This window comes from Emiliania huxleyi, assembly GCF_000372725.1.
Source record: "Emiliania huxleyi CCMP1516 chromosome Unknown EMIHUscaffold_14, whole genome shotgun sequence".
Classification (NCBI taxonomy): domain Eukaryota; phylum Haptophyta; order Isochrysidales; family Noelaerhabdaceae; genus Emiliania; species Emiliania huxleyi.
This window is the reverse complement of record NW_005201192.1, coordinates 371249-384902: the sequence shown is the minus strand read 5'-3', so window position 1 is coordinate 384902 and position 13654 is coordinate 371249. Positions and strand designations below refer to the sequence as shown.

The window sequence follows — 13654 nt, the reverse complement described above, 5'->3', positions numbered from 1 at the left end:
GGCCGGTCCTCCGGAGTGTGCTGGGTGCAGTGCTCCCCAACGTTGTGCAGCAGCTTGCAGTCCCCCCTGGGGCAGCAGGCAGGGAGCCCCTCCTGAGCCCCTCCTGAGGGTTTTTAGAGCCCCTCCCTCCCTCCGCCGACGCCCGATGTGCGGGAGCCCCCCCCCCCCCCCCCCACACACACACACACACCCACCACCACTCCCGCAGGCGCCTCTCCGCGCGGCCGCCGTCCGAGCGCGGCGGCGAGTCGAGCGACGCACGCTCGCGCTGCCGCAGCAGCTTGTGCACCATCAGTCCGAAGCAGTACACCTGCGACCAACACAGCCGCGTGCACGCACGCCCTCTCTCCGCAGCGGGGGAGTGGCGGCCCCGACGGGAGGGCGGGCGCACGTCGATCGCGCTCGTCGCCGCCCGCCCGTCCCTCATCTCTGGAGGGCGGTACCTGCTCACAGCCGCAGAGGGTCAAGCCAGCGCCTCCTTGCCCAGCCGGCATTTGGTGGGAGGGGTCGGCGCTTCTTGGTGCCGACGGTGCGGCCGACCCAGTCGCTCGGGTCCTGGGGGACGTGGCAGGCGAGGCCAAAGTCGATCAGCATCGCCCGGTTCTCGCCTGAGGGGGGGCACGGGAGCGGCGTCGCACGCGCAGCCTGCGGGCAGGCGGCGAGGCGGAGGGCGGGAGGGCGGCGCCGGCGACGAGGACGTTTCTTGCCTGAGGGAGGCGGCGGAGTCGGAGTCGGCCAGGGGCCGGGCGAGGGGCGAGGGCGAGGGGCGAGGGGCGGGTGGTGGCGCGCCTTGAGGTCTCTGTGCACGATTCCGAGCGAGTGCAGCCGCACCAACGCGCGCAGCACGCCGGCGAGGGTGAGGATCGGGTCGATCTGGCGGGCGACGCGGTCGTTGCGCAGGCAGTGCCGCGCGTACTCGAGGACCAGGTGCAGCCGCCCCCCCTCCGCGAACGCGCCGAACGCTGTCACGATGTTTGGGTGCGCACCAGCGAGGCGGAGGTAGCGGACTTCACGCATGAGCGCCTCGCCGGAGGTCTTCTTGCGGCTGGTGGCCTGCTTGACGGCGACGGTCACGCCGAGAAGCCGCGCCTTGTACACCTGCGGAGCCGCATGCCACACCACTCAGAGCTGCTCTAAGGAAGCGGCGATGCGGCTCGCCGCACACCTCTGAGTAGCCGCCGTCGCTCAGCTGACGCCACTCGGCCGCGGGAGAGAGATCGCGCACGTCAAACGAAGCTGCGCCGTCGTCCGACGGCCCTGCCTCGGAGCAGCTGGCGCGGCTCGACGGCATGACCGGAGGGCACGCTGAGAATCAGCTGTGGGATGGGCAAATAAGAAGCGGGGCCCGCGAGCGTGGAATAGGACCGCCGCAAGCGGCGTGGCGTGGAGCGGTTGAGCATCCCTCCGGGGGCCCCTCTGCGCCGGGGAGGCGTTGTTGGCGGCTAGGACGCAAGCGTCCGTCGCCGTTTTCAAACTCGGGGCCCACTCCGCTACGCTCCGACCCGAATTTGGAGGGCCATGAAATTTAAGGTGTTGCTGCGCAAAAGGGGTGGCGCGCGGGCTCGCGCGGCGGCAGGCGTCGAGCGCGGAGCGGCAAACACAATGACGTCGGAAAGCTCTGCATCAAGTATACAGTAGGCGCCAGGACGCGTGTGAGCACGTCGACGTCGAGCTCGAGCTGCTTGAGGGCGGAGAGATACGCCTGGGAGGGCGGTGAGGTGGCGGGGCTGGGCTGGGCGCGAGGCGAGAGGAAGGGGGAATGGGGAGGGGGGGAGGGGAGGAGGAGAGGGGAGGGGGAGGGGAGGAGGGGAGGAGGGAGGGGAGAGGAGAGGCGGGCGGAGTGAGGAGTGAGGGATGGGTCGGGAGGAGTGAGGCAGGGGAGTCGAGGCGGGAGGCGGGAGGGAAGGCGGGCGGGGAGGCGGGAGGGGAGAGGTTCCGCTCACCAGCCTCTCTGCGAGCACCGCCTGCTCCAATCACCCTCTCGTGCGCGACCGCCGTCTCAAACTTCTCGCGCGCCTGCGCCTCCAGGAGGGCCGCTGCCTGCTGCAGCTGCGTCGAGTGCTCCGCGCTCAGCTGCTGCAGCTGCGCTGAGTGCGCCTCCGCCGCCGCCGCCTGCTCCTCGCGGAATCGCTCGACCAGCTGCGCCTCGATCGCAGCCTTGGCCTCCTCGACCGCCGCCGCGCTCGCCGCCTCCTGCCGTCGCATCAGCTCGACGAGCTTGGCGGCGTCCGCCTCCTCCTGGCACTGCAGCGCTTGCTGCAGCCGCGACGCCTCCGCGTCCCGCGACTGATGCGCCTTGAGCAGCTCCATCAGGTGCGTCACCTTTCCCTCCAGCTCGGACGCCGCGGTGGGAGCCGGCGGCGCGCCGTCGCAGCGCGCCGGGGCCGACGGCGAGAGCCTGTGGAGGAGCCGGTGGAGCAGTCGAGACTGCTGACCGCTCCTCCATGGTCCCCCGCCGGTGGACGCCGAGTGCAGTCATCGGTATGCGGGAGGCGTGCTCAAGGGCTGGCGGGGCGGACGCGACGACCTGGCGTTGCCGTCGCGGAGGGCTCGGGCTCGAGTGAGCGCCGCCGGCGACGCGTCGTTGCGGCCGTGGCCGCGCGGGCCACCTGCATCGACGGGCTGCTTAGGGGGGGGGGAGGGGCGCCAATGAGACGGCTTGCCCGTCGGCAAATCCATCCGTGTTGGCACCAGCTGAAGGCTTGCACGGCCCACATCGCCGGATTCGTGCACGGTATTCGGATTTTGCTATTTGTTCGTGTGGGGGTATATTGCAGATTTGTCAATGGTACCGCGTCTGCGACGCGGGCGCCTTGCGGGCAGAGCCCTTAGCCACCCTTTTATCTTGCGCGGTCAAAACGCAAGTACCCGGGTACGTGCTCCAAGTGCACACAGCTATTGCACGCACCCAACGCGCGCGCGCTGCGCGCGCTAGGAAAAGAATACCTGAGGGATACCTACAGACGCTCGCCCTCGACTGAGCTGCCGAACCCTCCCGGCTAATCCCCTGACCTGCCGCCTGAAACGGGACAACGTTACACCAACCACAACCACCTCACTCACACACACTCACTCCCCCCTGAGGGAGGGTGAAGAGGATGTAGAGTGTAGAGCGTTGTAGAGCTGTAGATGTGTAGAGCGCTCTGGAGCGCTGTAGAGCTGTAGAGCTCTACATCCGGCGCGGGACGAACTGCGTGCGCGTTGTATGTAGATAGAGCGATTGTAGAGAGCGCGATTTTGCTGTACGTACTTTTAGCTTACTGGGAGAAGAGGGAGAGGGGGTTGTGTTCTTTAGGCCCCTAAGGGCCCTACGCGCGGCGTGAGAGCTTGGAAGCGAGCTTTGCACGGCGATCAAGGATGGCGCTCTCTTGCTGTGTAGAGTTTGTTGTAGAGGCTCTACAGGTACAGCCAAACCGCCGGGAAGGCAGTGACTCAAAGAGGTCGAGCCGCTTAGGGTACCCCTAGGGTTCTGAGGGCCGGATTGTTTTAAGACCTTTTAAGAAATGAGGAGGTTTTGGGGCTCAAATTGTCATTTAAGAGATTGCAGGCACGGGGGGTCCCTCTTTTAAGTCCGTTTAAGAAAATCGGCCTCACCGGCACGCGCGTCGCTGGGTTTTGCGCCGGTTTCTCCAATACTGCCGTTATTTAGGCACAAACCCGCCACTGAAGACACATCTGTAAGTCTGGTGCACTGGCAGGAGCCATACTCGCATAGGGGACGCGTGCTACGGCTGACTGTAGCCCCAGCCAGCTTCCCGGCCTCCGGCGTCTACCGGGGAGCCTCCCGGACCATCGACCTCGGGAGCTCTCCCGCACCGTTTAAGCGTTTAAGACCGTTTAAGGAATCGGCGGCCCAGCAGCTCTTAAAACCGGCCATCAACCGGCCATGGCAGGTTTGAAGCCGTTTAAGCCGCAGGCGCCCCAGGGCCCACCCTTTTAAGCCTAGGGGTACCCTAAGTCGAGCCGCGCTAATGGGGTGTCTCCGAGCTTACTGCATGCGCTGGAGCTCTGATGGACGGCCCTGACTAAAGCCGTATCCCTGACACAGAGAGAGTCACTCTGACGGCACACAACACCCTATAACTGCGTCATGACCAGCCTGCCATACGTCGCCGGTGCCGCATTCGTCGCTGTGTGCTTCTTTAGCAGGATCCCGCTCTCTGCGTCTTGGCATGTCTGACTCTCTCTCCGTACTCTCTCTCCGAGATCCGAGATGCAACAAAATGCCTCGCGTACGGCTTTTACGCGTTTTAGCCGTTGAACGGCTAATGCGCGTAAACATTTTTTTAAGTGTGAATTTGCTGTCGTCGTAAACAACCGCTAATCGGCTCTAGTAGTGGCTCGGATCTCTCTCTCCGTCCTCTCTCTCTACGGTTCTCTCTCCCTCACTCCGCCTCAGCCGCCAACTGCACCGCTCAGCTCGAAACTTCGCGCGGCTGGTGCTGCTCGTGCCCTCCCTCTCGCCCCCCGTGCGCCGCGCCCCCGTGCGCCGCCGCGTCGCTCTCGCGCCCCTTGAGGTGCGCACCGATGGCGCCGACAAAGCAGTCGTGCTTCAGAAAGAGGGGCTGGACCTGCGGGGGGGGGGGGGGGAGACAGCCGAGCGAGATTAGAGGGGGCGAAGGAGAAAGGAGGGACAGGCGTCGTCTGCGCCTCTCCGCGGGAGAAGTAGTGCACCGCCGCCGAGATGGTGGCCACCGTGTAAGGGTGCTCGCGGATGAAGGAGCCTGCGGGGCGCGTGATTGCGGAGGGGCGTGCGGGGCGGTTGTGCCAGTGGGGTGGGGGCGGAGTGGCGGGGAGTGGAACTTCCGCGGGGCAAAAGCGCCTCCAAAGACGATGTGGCGCAGCCCCGACTGCTGCGCGTACAGCGTCGCGATCTGGCCGATGTTGTTGGACACCATCCGCAGCAGCGAGAGCGCGACGTCGTGCGCCGCGTAGTTTCCGCACATGCTCACCTATACGCGTGCAGCCCGACCGCGCTCGCGCCAACCGCAACGCGCAGCAAGCAGCGGGCGCCCCCCGCTCGCCGAGGCGGCGCGGCGCTCTGCAAAGCGGACGACGCCGAGGATGCGCGACACCTCTCGCAGTCCGGGCAGCGAGGTGAGCACGAAGAGCACCACCAGCCAGAAGCCCTCCTCGTAGTGCCGCAGCAGCGCGCGCAGGTAGCGCAGGAAGAACATCGGGCCGCGCCGCTCGAGCACAACCTTGCCGAAGGACGCGGCGATCACCTGCGGGGGGAGAGGCAGTAGCGCGAGATTGGGGCGAGGCGAGGCGAGGCGAGGCGAGCGAGCTGCGCCCGCCGAGTCACGCTCACTCTCGGACGCCCTCGGGCACATCTCGGGCGCTGCCTCCCCCTCCGAGTGAGCCCCCCCCCCCCCCCCCTTGCTCATCTCTGGTCAGCTCGGGCTCCCACTCGCCTCCGACTTGAGGCCGAGTCCGCGGCTCGAGGCTGCAGCCTTGCCGTAGATGTCGCCCACCTGCATGTCGACGTTGGTGGAGCAGGCGCCCTCCATCTCCGTCAGGCGTATCACCTGTCGCGGCGGGCGGACGGGCCGCTGGACGCGTGTCCAGGGCTGCGGCGCCTCCGCATCGCCGCCCGCCGCCTCGTCGAACGTCTCGCAAGCAGTCAGCAGCCGCACCAGGCCCCAAAAGGTGGCGCCGCCGACACTCGACGCGCCGAGCCGCCGGAAGGTTGGCCGACCGCCTGCGACGCGTGCGGCAGGGACGCGTGGGGAGGCGCGCCGGTGCCGTGTCGTGCCGCCGCCCGGCGGGTGCGGATGGGCACCTGCGCCGCTCTTCGCCTCGAGGACGACCGTCTCAGTCGAGACGGAGACGTAGATGTAGTCCTGCCGGAGGGGGAAGGGGGGGGGCGGTGCGCGCCTCGGTGAGACGGCGAGTCCCGTCGAGCGGGGGAGGGGCAGCTCGGGCGGGGAGCAGCTCGCGCGGGGGCAGGCGCGCGGAGTGTGCGCTCCTTTGGTGGGTGCGCGACGGCGGCGTATCCCCCCTCGACGGCGGCGCGGTAGGCGCCTAGAGACCTCGAGGGGCCGGCCTCTGGAGGGCTCGCGCTGTCGCGGGGCTTGCGGCGGCGGGGCAGGCGCCTGGCGTGGCGAGGGGAGTCATGCTCTCGGGCATCGCCACCGTGAAGAGGTCGGGCCTGCGAGCAGAGGCGCAGGGCCTGTGAGGCGAGCGAGCGTGCGAGGCTCGGGGAGGCGCTACTCCGGCGCCGAGGCAGCTGGTGCAGCAGGAAGTTGAGCCCCGAGAGCATGCAGTCGACGTCGAGCGAGAGGTCGAGCCGGACGCCGATCCCGCCTGCCGCGCGCACACCGCGCTGAAGAGACCCGCCCTCGGGCGCCATCGCGGCCGCATCTCTCGGCCGCATCTCTCGGCCGCATCTCTCGGCTGGAGCTCGCCGAGGGCGTGCTGGTGCTTGTACGAGCCGGCGCCCGTCGCGCGCATCACCACCTGCCTGCGAGGCTGCCACACCTGCACGGGGGCGCCGGGACGGCTCAGGGGAGGAGATGTGGCCGCACCGCCGCCATCAGGGCTGCCGCGCCGGACGCTTTGCGAGGAAGGCGGCGGCGGCTGCCACGTGCTTTGACTCGAAGCAGAAGAAGTGCAGGTTGCCGCCCAGCTGAGGGACGTACCTGGAGGAGGGGGCGGGCGGGGACGTCAACACGGGAGAGGCGGAGGTGCACCCCTCTCCGGTGCGGGGCTGGAGGTGTGGGGCCGAGGTGCCAGGGCCGAGGCGCGGGGCGGGAGGCGCGGGGTCGGCACAGGTGCGCCAGTGGCATAGGTAGCTACCCGGGTAGGCAGTAGGAGGCGCGGGGTCGGCACAGGTGCGCCAGTGGCATAGGTAGCTACCCGGGTAGGCAGTAGGAGGCGCGGGGTCGGCACAGGTGCGCCAGTGGCATAGGTAGCTACCCGGGTAGGCAGTAGAAGGCGCGGGGCGGGAGGCGCGGGGTCGGCACATCGACAGCTCGCGCTCTCCGCTCTGCTTGAGCAGCGCGTCCAGCTCGGCGTCGAGCCGTGGGCTGCCTGCGAGGCGGCGGCGCGCGCGGGCTGGTGCAGCGGTCTGGACACACCGCTGCTGCCGATGCCGCCGCCGCTGCTGCTACCTCCCTCTGGCTTCTGCCTCTAACACCTTTGCTACTGCCTCTGCTACCTATGCTACTACTCCGCTGCTACTCTGCTGCTACTCTGGCTACCGAGGCAGAGGCGTGGCCGCTGCCCATCCTCGGGCGGCGGCGAGGGCTGGAAGAGCACCACCTTGGCGAGCGATCCGCCGATGTCGATCGACAGCTCGTCGCCTAGCAACAGGCGCAGCTTGCTACCGGCAGGCAGCAGCAACTGGGGCAACGCAGCTGTAGGCTACTTGGCTCGCACCTCGAAGACTCATGGTGTTGGTGAGGTGGGGAGTGTGGTGGGTTGTGTGTGTGTGTGCGTGCGTGCGTGCGTGCGTGTGTGTGTGTGTGTGTGTGTGTGTGTGTGTGTGTGTGTGTGTGTGTGTGTGTGTGTGTGTGTGTGTGTGTGTGTGTGTGTGTGTGTGTGACATACGCGCTGAACTCGAACCGCTCTGCACACTCTCCCTGCAGCACTCGCTTGCACACCCGTCTGTTTTGCGTGTGCGAGCGGCGCACCGCGAAAGTCGGGCGCATCGAGCGTCAGGCGGCGGAGGACCTGCAGCAGTGTGCGTCGGCGCAGTGGCGTCACTGGCACGCGCGAAGTTGCCAGAGGAAGGCTGGCGGCGAGGAGCAGCGCGCAGCGTGCCAACATTCGGCAGCCGGCGAAGCCGAGTTCAAAAGAATTGTGCGTATATTGTAAAAGAATTTACAGAATTTCACCAGTCCTCGGAAGCAACAGAAACAAAAAGGCGCATCTGCGCGGCGTGACACAAATAGAAGAGCAGAGGTAACGAACGAACGCTTCGTATCACCATATGTCGACCCTGCTGCGCAGCAAGTCGAGCGCGGGCGCGGCGGCGAGCGTCGTCCGCGTCAGACTCAGCACGCTCTCGCTCAATGCGGCCGCGGCGCCGCACGAATCGGTGACTGTGGAGGTGGACATGCCGGGGGAGGACGTGCCACTGCGAAGCAAGCCAGTCAAACTACGCAAGGGCAGTGCGGCACTCGGCTTCGACCAGGCGTACGAGTGTGGGCCAGGCACGCCGCTGCGGGAGGCGCTCGCCGAGGCACTCGCCACCGAGGAGGAGGCTGACTCCGAGATTCTGTTTGTGGTGCTGGCCGCCGACGGCAGTGGGCAGGAAGCCGACACACCTGCCAGCCAAACTCGCACCCATTCATGGTGATCGTTTTGCAAGATCCAGTCCCCCCCCCCCCCCCCCCCGACCCCTGATCGCGCCGCTGTTGCCAGGACGCGGGCACAGAGATCGGGCTGGCAAAGCTATCCCTCGAGGCTCTCCTCGCTGGGGGCAAGGATGCCTCCGGAGCCTCCCTCCCCATCCGCAGCGCCTCCGGTGATGCGCCAGTCGGAACACTCACTGTGTCGGTCGCCGCGATCGCAGCGATGCGGGCGCTCGCCCCTCCTCCTCCAGACGGAGAAGAGCCTCCCAAGCAGGCCGCTGCCGCCACTGCTGCAGCACCGTCCTCCCCCGCCTCGCCCGTCCCATCCACCGCCGCTTCCGCTGCCGCGGCAGCCGCGGAGCGGGCGGCTCCGACCGAAGCGCTCGTCGTGTCGCTGATGTCGCTCTCGCTGGATGCTGCGGCGGCAGCAGCGGGGAAGGCCAAGGTCCCGGCGCTCCGTGCGACGCTGGACATTCTCGGCCTCGAGCCTCAGAGCACGCCGGCACCGCTCCGGCTCGACAAGTCGCTCCACGCAGATTCTGGTTGGTCCGCCATCTTCCCGTGCGAGTCAAAGAGCCGACTGCGCAAGGTGCACGCGCCTAGATGATCAAACACGTAGCCCCGTGCTCTTGATAGTCAGTGAGGGCCACCCACTCCTGCAATTAAGGCAATGGCGGCGCAGCTCCCCACTCTCGAGCACGACGACGCCGTCGTCACCCTCACGCTCGCCATCGACGGGAAGCGAGGCGCCCCCGCCGCCGTCTACGCGACCGCGGAGGCCCTCCTCCCGGCGCTGCTCTCGCTACGCGGCGCCACCGCTGAGATACCTCTCACTGTGCGAGCCGGCGTCGGCAGCTCGTCGGACAATCGCTCTGCAGACGCAACGCAGCATCTCGGCTCGGCAGTGATGCGCCTCGCGGGCTTGCCGCTATTGCGTCGGCTGGCTGGCGTGCCTGAGCCTGAGCCCGTGGCTGAGGCTTCGGCGTCCAACGTTGGTTCGGCGTCGGGCGGTGGAAAGCTGACGGTGCGGCTGAGCGGCGCTTCGCTTCTTCCAGAGGCTGCGTCACGCGTGCCGCCGGGCGGCGCACTGGTCGTGGAGGTGGACCTGCCGGGCGACGACCCGTTGCTCCGGAGTGGCCCGGCACCATTTGGGGACGGCGTCGCGCAAATTTCCTGGGAGCACGGGTACGCCTGCCACCACGGCTCCAACCTGCACACGGCGGTGGCCGAGGCGATCCGCTCTCCGGCGCGTCGGGGACTCGGATACGGTACTCTGATGCGGTGGTGTTCCATGAGAGTTGATTAAGTGATTTAGGCGAGGGAGGACTCAGACATCCTCCTCGTTCTGCTGTGCGTCGGCGCGGACGGTGGCGCGGAGGAGGAGCTGGGCATCGCCACTCTCAACCTCGAGTCCTTGCTCCAGCGGGGCAATGACCTCGAGGACAGCGAGATGGAGGTGCGTGCAAACGGCGGGGCCGGAGGCGTCATCGGCCACCTCACAGGCTCGCTTGCCGTCCTCGAAACTTTGCGAGCGATGCAAGCGGAGGTCGGGGCCGGGTCGGCCGCTTTTGCCGCGCCATCAGGCGCCGAGAAGCCTGCGAGCGCGACTGAGGTCCAAGTGTCGGTCGGCAAGCTCACCCTCGTCAAGGGAGTCCTTGCGAAGAAGGGGGCCGCCAAGAGCACTCTGACAAAAGGGTGCGCTCACCCCAACACTCTGATCCACCGGTCGTCCACTTTGCCCTCAAAATCCTTCCTTGCGTCTCTCGAAGGCGCGCCACAGCGCAGCTGGCAGTGGAGCTGCCCGGAGAGAAGAAGCGGTCCAAGAGTGGCGCGCGGAGCTTCGATATCTGGGTCTTCGAGACCTACGCCGAGACCTGAGCGACGTGTGTCTGATACCTATATAGGCGCATCGGTGCTGCGCGACTTGGGCACGCCCCTTGCACCAGCGGGAAAGAAGTGCCAGATCGACTACCAAAAGACGTTCGACGTGGGTGACGGTACTCCAGTTGCGGCGGCACTCGCAGCGGCACTCCAGTCTCACGGCGAGGGGCGAGGCGACTCGGAGGTGAGGCTGCACGTGTTGGTCACGGAGAAGGCGGGCGAGGAGGCGCGGGAGGTCGGTGCCGCCGCCTACAGTTTGCGCAGCCTCCTCCATGACGACAAGGCCGACCTCGCCGCCGTGCCGCTGCCTGTCCTCGACACGGCAGGCGCCAAGGTGGGTGAGCTGACGGTGGCGATCTCGGCGCTGGCTGCGATGAGGGCAATTGCGGGCCGTGCGGGGGCGGTGGTGCCCGCCAATGCTCAGGCGCCGCCGGCAGAAGCTACCAAAGCGGCGCCCACCGCCTCGACGTTAGCTGCGACACCATCCGCCGCTGCCACTGAGGTGAAAGCTGCTGCGACTGCATCCACGCTTGGACCCTCCACCGACGCTCCTGCTCCTGCTGCTCCTGCTGCTCCTGCTGCTCCTGCTGCTCCTGCTGCTCCTGCTGCTCCTGCTGCTCCTGCTGCTCCTGCTGCTCCTGCTGCTCCTCTTCCTGCTACTGAGGTGCCTTTGGCTTCGACCACCGCAGAGCCCACTGCTGCGCCGCCCTCTGGCGGAGCTAGCAGTAAGGTCGATGTGGCCAGCGCCGGAATTGGAGATCTGCGCATTGCCCTATCCTCCCTCAAGCTCACCGGAAGCAGCGCGGCCGTTAGCGTTTGCATTGAGCTCGACCTGCCCGGCGAGGACGAGCCGCTTCGCTCGGAGCCTGTCCCTCTGCAGAGTGGTGCCGCTGCACTCTCCTTCGACCACAGCTACCCCATGGGGCGCGACACAGAGCTCCGAGCGGCGGTGACGGAGGCGATGCGGACCACCGACCGGAAGGACGACTCTGAGGTGCTCTTTGCCGTGCTCGGCTTCGACGCCGCCGGCGGCGAGGTCGAGTTGGGCGTTGCGAGCTACGAGTTGGAGGAGCTGCTCGAGCAGGGCCGCGACCAGCCGTCGCTCGTCCTGGACGTCACGGCGGGCAAGTCCTCCAGAAAGGTTGTGCTATCCCTGCCGCCCATCCCGCAAGGAGAGGGGCCCCACGCCGCGCCGCCGCGGCCGATCGCAAGCCCTTTCCGCCCGCCGCTTAGGTGGGCGAGCTCGAGTGCTCTATAGCGGCGCTCACTCCCATGCTCCAGATCGAGGCCGAGCTGGAGGCATCGGAGGTCGAGCTCAAGGTTGGCCCCCTCCAACTCAAGAAGCCGCCCAAGGGGAAGGAGGGCGTGAGCCTGCTCATCGATGTGGCGAGCTGCTTCTCGGCGCGCAGCGAGTCCGTTCTTCCCGCCGCTGGAGGTGCCGTCCCGATCAGTTGGTCGAAGCAGCTCGACGTGCGGCAGGGCTCGAAGTTGGCGCGTGCTCTCACTGCCGGCCTCGCCTCGCCCGACGCCGCGGCGCCCGAGGTTGTACTGCATGCAATGCGAGGAAAGACAGAGGTGGGCGTTGCACGCATCTCGCTGCGCGAGGTTCTGAACAAGGGGTACGACCTCGAGGCGGCCCAGCTACAGCTACTCGGCGCAATAGGCTGAAGCCGGCGCAATCACGGGGATCGCCTAGATCACGCGAGGTTGACTGAGCTGTAGGCGCAAAAGGCGTCGAGGTTGGCGCAATCACGGCAAGTGTCCGCGCGCTCGCAGCGCTGCGCGCAATGCGCGTGGCGGCCGCTGCTACCAACCTCTCGCTCGGCCTGAGTGGTCTGCGGCTCGAGGCGCCGCGCGCATGGCCCACGTGGGTGACGGTTGACGTGCTCGGCGCCGACGAAGCGCGTCAGGGCGAGAACCATCGGCTTGCATGCTACAATGGCTGTAAGTGTGACGCGGTCGCTGTAGGCGCGCACAGCGGAGGCGACGCCGCGCGCCGGTACGGCAATGCAACTCGGTTTCGAGCAACGGTATGCTTGCGACGCCCGTTCCCCGCTGGCAGTCGCGCTCGTTGCGGCCCAGAGCAGCACCGACGAGGCGGCTGTGCCGGCGTTGTGTCGTGGGCAACCACACTACGCTCATAGCAAATGACTGTCACGCCCATAGGAGGACGGAGAGGTGCATTTGCACGTCATGCAGAGGGACCCCGCCTCTGGCGCGGACGTGGAGGTGGGGCTCTGCCGCTACCCGCTCGGCGGCTTCGTCGCCGCGGGGGCCACCGATCCGCTGAGGTATGACCTCGCACTCTTAGCAGACAGGGCTAGTGAGGCACGATCTCCCCTTCGTGCTGTGAGTAGGCAAGACCTGAAGGTCCTCAACACGCAGGGTCAGTCCGTGGGAACCCTCACTATGACCTTGCGGGGCCAGGCAGCGCTTGCTAGCGCGCACGCGCGGGCGGCGGCGGCGGAGCGAGCGCTCGAGGTGCGACTCGAGAGTGCGCGTGTCACCTCAGCGGCTGCGCGCGATAAGCTCAAGCTATTGGGCAAGAAGTCGACGTTGGGTTGCAGCGTCGACGTGCTCGGTGCGCACGTCGACCAGGCGCCGCGGGGTAGCGTCGATGCGAAGTCGGGGGTCGCCAAGTTGCCATTCGAGAAGCGCTACTCACTCGCGCGGGGCGGCCCCCTCCGCGCGGCGATGGTGAAGGCCCTCGCCTCTGAAGACGAGTCCGACTCGGAGGTGCGCCGAGGGGCCGCATCGACGACGCGTTGACCCATCCATCAAACGCGTCCACCGACGCGTCCCTTAGGTGCAATTTGTGCTGACGGCTACCTCCAAGGACAGTAAGAAGGAGGAGGAGCTCGGGCTCGCACGTTACTCGCTCGAGGCGCTGCTCGACGCCAACCGCGAGCTCACCCGCGCCAAGCTCGACGTCAGGGCGGACGAGCGCGCGGGCTTTGCCCCTCCCTAGCGTGTGAGACGTTCACCTCACCCGACCCTTTCCTAGGCGGACGACGGAGATGGCGAGAAGGTGTGGGAGCCCAGCCACTGATGTTGCCTTCTCATCTCTCTACTCTTCCCACGGCTGCTGCTCCACCCTGTCTGTCCCTCTCTTAGCCCTCACTAGGTCGGTCCGTGTCTGCCGCTACTCTTGCCGTCTCGCCCTCACCGCACATCCTCCCACTGTCAAGGTGGCCGAAATCACGATGTCAGTGTTTGGTCTCGAAGCCCTGCGCGAAATCGACGACGAGGTTGAGGCAGCGGAGGTCGCGGAGAAGGCTCCGGTGAACGCCACGCGGCAGCGTCGGAGGGACGAACGGGGTGTCTCTGCGGTGGGCAGCGTCGTGACGGTGGCGCCGGCTAGCGCCATAGAGGCGCCCGCACCGGCACCGCCACCGGCCAGCGCAGAGCCGACGAGCCAGGCGAGCGAGAACGTGGCGACTGTGCGCGCGGCGCCTCATCCGGCGATCAATCGGCCC

The 13654-nt window shown here is 67.3% G+C and overlaps 3 protein-coding genes across 3 annotated transcripts; all 3 read right to left on the bottom strand.

Annotated features, from left to right (window-relative positions):
* Positions 1-447: 447 nt before the first annotated feature.
* On the bottom strand, positions 448-2717 carry EMIHUDRAFT_449205 (hypothetical protein; the record flags this gene model as incomplete). The annotated part of the gene is made up of 6 exons (XM_005787780.1): positions 448-555; positions 832-1098; positions 1166-1261; positions 1661-1702; positions 1978-2398; positions 2692-2717. 6 exons carry the CDS (start codon positions 2715-2717, stop codon positions 448-450), a joined length of 960 nt encoding a protein of 319 aa, XP_005787837.1.
* A 1678-nt stretch (positions 2718-4395) lies between these two features.
* Positions 4396-5177, bottom strand: EMIHUDRAFT_201474 (hypothetical protein; the record flags this gene model as incomplete). The annotated part of the gene is made up of 4 exons (XM_005787779.1): positions 4396-4406; positions 4526-4571; positions 4833-4952; positions 5076-5177. The coding sequence occupies 4 exons, from the start codon at positions 5175-5177 to the stop codon at positions 4396-4398; spliced, it is 279 nt and encodes a 92-aa protein (XP_005787836.1).
* Positions 5178-5393: 216 nt separating this feature from the next.
* Positions 5394-6352, bottom strand: EMIHUDRAFT_201473 (hypothetical protein; the record flags this gene model as incomplete). Its single annotated transcript, XM_005787778.1, has 4 exons — positions 5394-5701; positions 5783-5843; positions 5987-6024; positions 6214-6352. The coding sequence occupies 4 exons, from the start codon at positions 6350-6352 to the stop codon at positions 5394-5396; spliced, it is 546 nt and encodes a 181-aa protein (XP_005787835.1).
* Positions 6353-13654: the final 7302 nt, after the last annotated feature.